Here is a 10,148-nt window from a genome sequence, read left to right on the forward strand (position 1 = left end):
AATTAGAATACGCTGTGCCAATTCGAAATCCTTATTACAAAAAAATACACAAGTAACATTGAGAGGGTGTAGAAAAAAATTCTACGTTGCGTAAACTATAGATCTAAGGGTAATACAATTAAATACGACCAACTTCTTGAAAAATATAATTTATTAGATGTACACTGCATGACTATATATGACTTATGCAATAACACATATGATTGTTCTGATATTGTTAACAGTATATCGTACAAAGTCCCAAACAAAGTCCACATGTTTGCTACTCACAAATGTCGTACCAATGCTGGCAAGCGATCGCCATTGTATAGGCTAAAAAATTCGTTTAATAATGCATTTAATGACATTGATATTATTAACACATGCGTTTGCATTTTCAAAAAGTTGATTATTAATAAATTAAAAAATCAGTTAACAAATAAAGTTCCTTAACCAGTGGGCATTTACTTATAAGCACTTTTAGTTCAATGATCAAATTCTACTTATTTCAAAAGAAACACGATATCTATCACAATTAGTTAGTGGATATTATTTAGCACAAATAGTTGTATTGGTGTATGCGTGTACATACATCTACGGGATGTTTTCTCTAGTGGATGCATTGGCTTGGACGAAATTTCTACATTATATAGTATATAAAAAAACTATGTATATTATCATAAATGCTCTCATCGATCGATGTGTCTATTGGAGGGGCATCTGTATATGTATATCTCCATAATTATACGGCTATATGTGCTCCAGATTTAGTGTTGGTATTAGTTGTGAGTAGTGACGCTAATAAATTAGGAGCGCAGTAGTATTTACTAAAATCGGAAAACTCTTTAAGTAATCTTTGGTTAACGGTGTTGGTTACTCATTAAGTCACTATTTGTTAGTTATAGCTATGTACAATTTGTAATGTGTAACTGTTTGTTGACCCCAATAAATAAAAAAAAGTGACGCCAAATATGCAGCGATATCCTCAGTCACGTCATCGTGCTGGCGCCTAGCCTCTGTTCAGATCAGCCGTAATCAGACATGGGCAGTTAAAACCTAATCAAACCACCCGGGTTTTTACCCAAAGTAAACAACATTAATAAACAACTGAAAATTTCAAGGAACGTGTAATTATTGTAAGTGTTTATTGTACCTTTAGAAATGAACAAAACCGAGTTCCTATTGGCTCTTTTATAAAACCACAAAGAATCTCTATTTTTAACGAATTCCTTTAGTCCTCAAAAGAATATTCTATTGAATTATTAATTTAGCTTCGATCTGGCATTTCAGTAGCCTTCTAATCATTTGTTCAATTTCATGAAATAAGTCTTTAAGACAAGATGAAGGCTTGAGGAGGTTTCGTTTTAATATAAATAATAAAAAAAACTGACCTCAAAAGTTTGTGAAATTACATCTATTTACTAAATTTCATTGAAATCGGTTAACGGAAAATGGGTGAAATCCAATAAACTGGATTCATCTCTAACTTGCCACCTTTAGAGGTGGATTATTTTCTTCAAACTTGAATGAGACTACTACCGAGGTACCTCCTTTCCAACCAAAAAAGTATCATCGAAATCGTTTCTCAAATGTCGAAGTAACTGCGTATTATTTGCGTAACATATACACAAAAAAGCAGCAATTGAATTGAGACCTATTTTCTTTACTTCAAGTCGGTTAAAAAGGTTTTCATATTATTCAAATAGTCTTTAGACCTTTGACGAGACGTAACAGGATCGTAAGACTACTCTGAATCCAATTCCAAGAGGACAATTGAATAATGACCCGTATAGCAGCAAGTACACAACCTCCGTAGTAAATATTATCAAATGTACGTACTTGCGACTGTTTACGTTGCAGTGCCTTATGTAAAGACACCTAGTCTACAAAATATTAAGGTTGATTTTAATCTGAAGTTTAATAGCAGTAGAGTTTGTGAATGAGTTCGTCCAGAAATACGTCGGTGTTTTATAGAAAGGGCGAAAGCGCCATTTTTTTAACGACTGTTTTAAAATTCAATTTTGGTTTTTATTAAGTTTAAGTTTTAAAATTGAATTTAAAACAGGACGTAAACACTTTAAATCTGTAGTAAAAACTAAACAATGCTCCCCTGAAAAATTTTTCGGAATGGCGTTTTCGCCCTTTCCACAAATCAGCGACGCCTATTTCTGCCGCCAAACAGTGATGAGAGCATTACTGCGTTTCGGTTTTTCGGTAAAGGGCCAGGGTGTTGGTGCAATTACAGGCACGTGAGACTTGTCAACTTATGTTTCAGAGTGACGAGCGCAATTGCAGTACACTTAGATCATTGTCATTTAAAGCTCTGAGTGGTTCTGTAACTGTTATGGACAGTCGTGCCGCTGGTGGCATGACTTGTTCGTCCCGTCACTTGATATCATTAAAAAAAAAGGAGTAACAACTACTCTCGCTACAGTTTCTTAACATTTTTCTAACGCACAAGCTACTGTATCATATGTTAATGGGTCTTTAATGTTTTTGCTTTTTACAGATTTTTTCCCCGTCGAATTGCCTAACACGAGGCAACCAGGTGATAACGACGACAGGATCGTAGGAGGCCAGGAGACAACAATCGAGGAACACCCGTACCAGGTCTCCTTCATCGTCAACAACTCTTATTTCTGTGGCGGGTTCGTCGTGAGCGAGAATTATATTCTTACTGCTGCTCATTGTGCGCAGAAGTAAGTGGAATTTTCAAAATAAGAATAGATTTTGGTTACAGTTAGAACAAAAACGATATATTTACAATTATTGTACGCGAGGTCTATACAAGTTATTGACTAGATAAATTACTGACTGTGTGACGTATTGCTTAATTGATAATGTGTCAGACAATCACACGAAATGCCTGGTCTCAAACTAGGAAATTTCCTGCACAACGAGTACTAGAACAACTCAATTCTAGGGTGCTACCCAGAACTATCATCATACAATCATCATACAATCCATGACAAGCTACTTTTATGAAATTATTAACAACCTTATATGTAAGCATGTCCCTAGCTGTAATTTAAATGATAAACAACACTACCCGTCCTGGTATACAAAACCTCTTATAAAACTTTCGACAGAAAAATGTAAATACCACAAAAAATGGAAGCGTTATGACAATTTGAGTGATTACCGTACTTTTTCTATGCTACGAAAGAGATTAAAGATATTAGAACAAAAAACTTATAAAAATTATATTTCCTTCTCCGAAAATAAGTTCACAGAAAATCCAAAATACTTTTGGTCTTTTGTAAAATCAAAAAACTCTAATTCTGTCATTCCCGAAAGAATGATGTATAAGGGCGAATCAATCACTAATGGCAATGAGGTTTGTGAAGCTTTCAACAATTATTTCAACTCCGTCTTTATATCACCCCAAGACAGTGAATTAAAAGACTTGCTCTTGAACAGTTTTGAAACAACCGTAGAAATGAGTTCGATAAATATAAATTACGATTTGGTCTTTAAGGAACTCAAACATGTTAATATTCATAAGGGTGCAGGTTCTGATGAAATTCATCCTATTTTATATCTACTTGCGCTAAAGAACTCGCGTTGCCCATTCTATTAATTTTTCGAGCCTCTATTGCATCCGGTATATTCCCTGCAATTTGGAAGAGGTCGCTTATTACCCCTACACCAAAAAACACCATGCGAGATCATATCACAGAATACAGACCGATTTTAAAACTCTGTGTTTTAGGAAAAATTTTGGAAAAAATTGTAACCTCCCAGATGTCCTTCGCTTACCGAAACTACATCTCTGAACAACAACATGGATTCTTTAAAAAACGAAGCGTTGATACAAATATGATTACTTTTGTGGAGCACCTGTCGCAATCACTTAATGATAATTCACAGGTGGATGTCGTGTACACTGATTTTTCCAGGGCTTTTGATAAAATAAATCGTGATATACTTATCAAAAAGCTAACGAGAGCCGGTGTGCACGGCAACCTTCTGAGATGGATCAAATTCTACATCACAAACAGGAGTCAAGCTGTCTGCGTAAAGGGATACTGTTCACGGTTTTTACCAGTACCTTCAGGTGTTCTCCAGGGATCGCATATCGCACCATTACTCTTTTCTCTGTATGTAAACGATATTGGTTACTGCCTCAAATATAGTCATCATCTACTTTACGCTGACGATTCTAAGTTTTTTAAAGTGATCAAATCACCTAATGACTGCATTCAATTGCAGAAAGACTTGGAATCTCTACATAAGTATTGTGAATCCAACCAACTATTCCTTAATATTAATAAATGTAACATAATTACGTACACGCGCAAAACTCATATAATCGATTACGAATATAAATTAAAAGACAAGTCTGTTGAGAGAGTAAAAAACATCAGGGACCTTGGTATAATTATGGACTCAAAATTGTCATTTAATCTTCACATAGACCACATATTAAGCTCTGCATTTCGTAGACTGGGATTCATACTTAGAATCAGTAAACCATTTAACAAAACTAGTATCCTTAAAATTTTATATTTCGCTTTCGTCAGGTCTATTTTGGACTTCGGGAACGTTGTGTGGAATCCATATTTTCAAATTCAAATCAATACAATAGAAAGGCTCCAAAAAACGCTCGTTAAATCACTTAATTACCGTCGTAACATAAGGAGTGATTCTTACGAAGCATCCCTAAAAGAATATATTTTATTATCTCTTCAAAATAGACGTAAAATGTCTGACTTAGTTTCGCTATACAAAATTTTGATTAATGAAATTGATTCATCTGCGCTTCTAAGCAGGATACGCTTCATTGCTCGTGTGCGCCTTCCTATGCGGTCTTCTCGCAAACGACCACTATTTGTCCCCCCACCATTTACTAAATTATATACACGCAATTCCTTCATTTACCGTTCGCTTATTAAATTCTGTCTTATATATTTAATCAATGATATTATACTTTGTTACTCATGCTCACTTAATTTAGAAAGATTAATTAATGATATTAATGTAAAACTCTAGTAACGCATAAAACAAGAATGTTATCATTACAAATAACTCTATAAGATATGTTACAGCCGTTCTTATTGTAATCTATTTATAATCTGCTGGAACTATAGGTCTATTTTAAGAGGAATACATGTAAATAATTACTATTTCATGTATGACTGTTTGTTGCCACAAATAAACGAAAAAAAAAAACTACCCAGACTATAACCAATTTAAAAACGGTCAATTCCCGAATTGGTCTTACCGGGACTTGAACCTGGGACCTTCTCACACCCAGCGCCCACAATGTAAACCGCTGGGCCATCGACATAGTAAAAGTACAAGTTACAAAAATTTGTTACATTTGAAATGTTCCTTCGTAAACAACAAAAAGTTGAATAAGTTTCGAACCATACATTTCCGGGGCCCAAGGTAGAAATCAAATCGATTGGAAATTCGCAACACTACCTTCTCATTTCGCTTTGACTATCACTTCCGGGCCACCCTATAGAAATAACTACGAGAAATACGTAGTACTTAAGTAGCATTTACAAAAATAACAGAATAAGTAAATCTTAGACTTATCTGAAACAAATAAATTTATATGAGTCATTTAAAAATTGAAATTAAAAAATTCATAACATTTTCATTTAAATTAGACAGATAACTAATAATAATAATAATTCTTAAATATACATGTTCTGGCAGCTGAAATAATGTTTTAGTACAATACAAATACACCAAGTGACATGGTGTATTGGTATTGTACTAATTATTATTTCAATATTTTATGACATTTATTAACAAAAGAATCAATGTGCATGAAAACAATCGACCTGGCTAGCTTAATCGTTCAGAATTTGGGGATGTTTTAATTTATGCAGATTATTCGCGGATGCGTATGCGCATGCTTTCGAAATTCGCAACAATCCTGTTTCGCACTAGTTACTGTAAAAAGTGGGTAACGAATTAATTGCAATCAACTAGCGTTATTATTTCACCGCCAGCTGAACGAATTGACAACGAAGAGTGAATAGGTCAATTCACGAACGTTTCTTATTTAATTCCTGACTAAATCAGTGATAAGCGTGTTTCCCTCAGTCTCGCTTACGGTTATATCCGACATATTACGGTTATATCATGTTTTACTAGAAATAATTAGACAAATTAACAGATCGATAGCTAGTTTGTCTAAAATTATTCGTAAGGCAGATTCCCCTTTATACAGCCTTGTGCACATTTATTATTTAGAAACAACCTAAAACAGTTCTTAGGTTTTCGCGATTGTTACACATAGAGAAGGAAACTATTTTTCCGGATTTAAATCGCATATATTTGGTTTTTCAGTCAATCGTGACCATTGGACCTGTAAAGGTCCCGAAACGTTGGTTTGTTTGAAAAAACAAATACACGCGATAAATCTGAAACCAATGTGGGAAGCCAGTTCTTGAATGGAGACCACGGCTCGGCAAACATAGTGTAGGACGGCCTCTGGTCAGATGGAGAGACGATTTGCGAAAGGCTGCTGGCAACAGATGGATGCGGCGAGCTGAGGACCGGGCGAAAAGGCGCGCATTGGGAAAGGCCTATGTCCAGCAGTGGACTGCGATTGGCTGTTGATGATGATAAACCTAAAAGAGCTATACTTATCACTATCATGAATTTTTGTTACCCAAATACGCAGACGTTGTGTAACAATTACCTTTTATAGAACTGATAAGGACACTATTTTTTTGGTCCACAAATCTATTTAATCTGCATCTATTTTTTCAGTCAGCCGTGACTGGAACCTATTAGTATTAGCATTAAAAAAATAGTCTATTAAACTAAGTTTATACTGTACTCAGTTCCTTATAAGGATGACTTCATTGTATCGGAAAACATATTGGGACTAAAATACAGAGTTTACTGTTATGCACATTGTGAGAGGCTGGTATCTGTACTAGGATTTTTAACCCTGTATGACTCACCAGATGAATCACCAGACTCCCTTCCTCTAAGCTAAGGTTAATTACTCTTATTCATTCCAGCTCGGAGAAGTTTTGGGAAACTTAATAGTATATGTGTATAAATAGTGTATAAGATCGATAGCCTAGCCTAGCCTAGTAGAGATAGCCTTAGATTACAGAAGAGATAGCCTCTTAAATAAATCTGTGATTTTGTGTCGACAGTCAGTTCATTTGCATTCCTCATATTAATGTATGTCTATCCTTACTTTTTCTTAACATAAATTACATTTTCATGAATGCATTTTGACGCAAGTGTAACAATGTCATTTTCTTTAAACTTATCTCCAGATATTCTCTGAGTATATCTCAAGTTGAATGTATAGATATGCAGAGGAGGAACTTTGTCAGTATTTTGTCACCGAGGTTCTCAAAATACGGCGAGCCGTTCCGTGTCGATATTTAAGTTCTTTGTGACCATGTTGTTTTATAAAATTTGTTGAAGAAACACAATTGTTTCATTTTAGTGTAGATCCAACAACAGTGGTCCTGCGAGCCGGCAGTACTTGGCGGAAAAACGGCACAATAATTCCCATAGCCGAAGTGATACCCCACCCGGAGTACGACAATCCTCGTTTCGACAAGGATGTGGCGGTCATGCGGACTGTGGACCCAATCGAATTTACGAACACCATTCAGCCTATTCCACTAACATGGAGAGGAAGACCTATGATAGGCGATACGCAGTTTGTTGTTAGTGGCTGGGGACGAACAGAGGTATTAAATTACTTGTAATAATTCTCTATATCTATAATAGCAGTCTTATATCTCTTTATTTAAGCTTTGTTCATAGTGTCCCTCTCTATCAATCTTTGGTTATACGAGAAGGGCACTATTACCTGCTCAAGCAAGCCCGCACAGGGATCTAATCAGTCAGGTCCTGACAGGGGATAAGCGCCCCCGGGAGTTCATCACCCTTCCTGTCGTCCAGATAGGTGCTGGAGCTGTTGGCTCGCTCACCTCCCGTCGTGCATTGCACAACTAGCGGTTGCCACCGCTGTGTTTGAAATAGCAGTAGATTTATCTATATTTAGTAGCATTAGAGCTCTTTGTGAAAGAGATCATCCAGGGAAGTACTGCCGCTGTACCTATTTCTGTCACCAAGCAGTTGCATGAGCATTACTGTTTTCCGTTATTGAAGAGTAAAGGTTAAAAGGGTATATTTATATATTTATACATGAGCCTTGTCAACTACATCTTGGTGTGACGGGCGTAGTGGCAGTGCCCCTCAAGTCTTTGCGATTTAAATCTCTAAGTAGCACTGCAACTACTGTGTAATGTGCAAAATATAATAGTTTCATATTAAACTTATTATACGCCATTATAACGGTCTCCTCTTGTTTTGTTTTTAACTACCTTTAACTGCCACCTTGGCCAAACGGTTACCATCCTGGACTGCCACGCAGAGGTTTCAGGTTCGATTCCCGGGCCGGGATAAATATTTATATGGCCTACATTTATTTCTCTCGTGAGTTTGGGTGTAATTTGTGGTTGTCTATGTGTATGTCTATGGCACTCGCGACACAGGGTTTCCCTAGTGCGGGTCTATATTGAGTGTGTGTGTTATTAAAAAAAAGCTATAAGCCTGTCCGTAACAGTTGCAGTGCCACTTAGAGCTTTAAATCGCAAAGACCTGAAGGGCACCGCCCTTCAACCTGAGACATAGTTGTCAAGTCTCATGTGTACAATCAGAACGCAGTAAAGCTCACATTACTGGCTCACAAGGAGCTCTGCTACTACTAAAAATATAACCTATTACAAGGGAACAAATTATACTTTAACTCGTCACATTGAATAAACTCTACTATTTATTCGACGACCTCGGTGGCCTAACGGCTTACATCGTGGTCGCTGGATGCAGAGGTCTCGGGTTCGATTCCCGGCAGGACCAATTTGAGAAATTAACTTTTCCCAATTGTTTCTGGCCTGTGTGTTCTGGGAAGTGCCCATAATTCCGTTGCTCGGGTACTCATAGTACAGGGAATTCCCTAGTTTGAGACCAGGCATTGATGTGAATATCTGGCGTATACTATATTATAATTTTTGTTATACTCGTATTATTCGTAAGGCATATTAACCTGAAAAAAATGAGTAAAAACCTCTAGGAGTTGCTTTTGTAGATAAACATTTTGCACACATTTATTATTTGCAATATTTATTTCAAATATCATAGATCAAGACGACTTGTAAGAGCATAAACATGTCACTAGCATAGATACAAGAAAATTCCTATATCTATGGTAGTGACCCGTTTATGCTACGATGAATTTTTGTTATCGAAGTACGTAGATGCTGTTACACTGTTGTACTGCGAATGTAAAGGCTATTGGCTGGCAGTGGCATATCTTTTTTTTATTTATTTTATTGTTTTAAGAAAAAAGTATACATAAATAATGTAAAACACGGTTAAACCCTACTTGGGTTTGTCTCGATGCCATTCATTCCTTGCTACGAACAAACCAATACAAAATATAAAAAAAATCTTATAAGTAGGTAGACATTGTTTTTATCTTTATTTGGAGGCATACATTTGTACAACAGTGAAGACGGCAAAGTATTTTATTATTCAACTAGACACTGAGCGAACCGTCCAGAAACCGGTTTGTTAACAAGTGTACAGGATTCCCCAAAAACAAATGTTAGCACATTAAGTAATGAATAAATTTAATTTTAAATGTATATATTTTATAGTATATGTAGTATTTATAAATAATATGTTTTATTACTATATGTAAATAGACATCAGTTATGGAGTAAAATTTTATGACAAAAATTAGTGTCTGAACATTATGTATCTGTGTGTATTGAAAAATATCTTATGAGTATGATTTTGATATTTTTAGTATTGATTTGATCACGAATTTCTTTAGGTAATTGAGATTTAAGAAATAATTAATAGGTAATTGCAGGGGCCGTACTATCGAATCATTTTCTCATTATGGATAACCTACAAATTTGAATTTTGATCGGGGCTAAAACAAAAAAAAGAATGTACGATAACGCGATCGAACACAGTTTCGAACGATAAGTACTCCCGTACATAGGTCATTTTCAGATTTCGTGACGTTAAAATTGCACAAATTTTTAACAGGATGGTGCATCATCAATACCAGAAAGGTTAATGGATGTTCAGATTCCGGTAGTGTCCTACCCGAAATGCAAGGCTGTATACGCCACGGTTCTCACTCGGAACATGTGGTGCGG

The 10,148-nt window shown here is 35.8% G+C and overlaps 1 protein-coding gene across 1 annotated transcript; it reads left to right on the forward strand.

Annotated features, from left to right (window-relative positions):
- Nucleotides 1-2,488: 2,488 nt before the first annotated feature.
- On the forward strand, nt 2,489-10,142 carry LOC113229677 (trypsin epsilon-like; the record flags this gene model as incomplete). The annotated part of the gene is made up of 3 exons (XM_026463355.1): nt 2,489-2,678; nt 7,412-7,661; nt 10,036-10,142. Coding segments are annotated over 3 exons (547 nt in total), but the record flags the coding sequence as incomplete, so codon positions are not given.
- Between the last annotated feature and the right edge of the window lie 6 nt (nt 10,143-10,148).

Source organism: Hyposmocoma kahamanoa, unplaced genomic scaffold (assembly GCF_003589595.1).
Source record: "Hyposmocoma kahamanoa isolate Upper Pololo Valley unplaced genomic scaffold, ASM358959v1 100190, whole genome shotgun sequence".
Lineage (NCBI taxonomy): Eukaryota > Metazoa > Arthropoda > Insecta > Lepidoptera > Cosmopterigidae > Hyposmocoma > Hyposmocoma kahamanoa.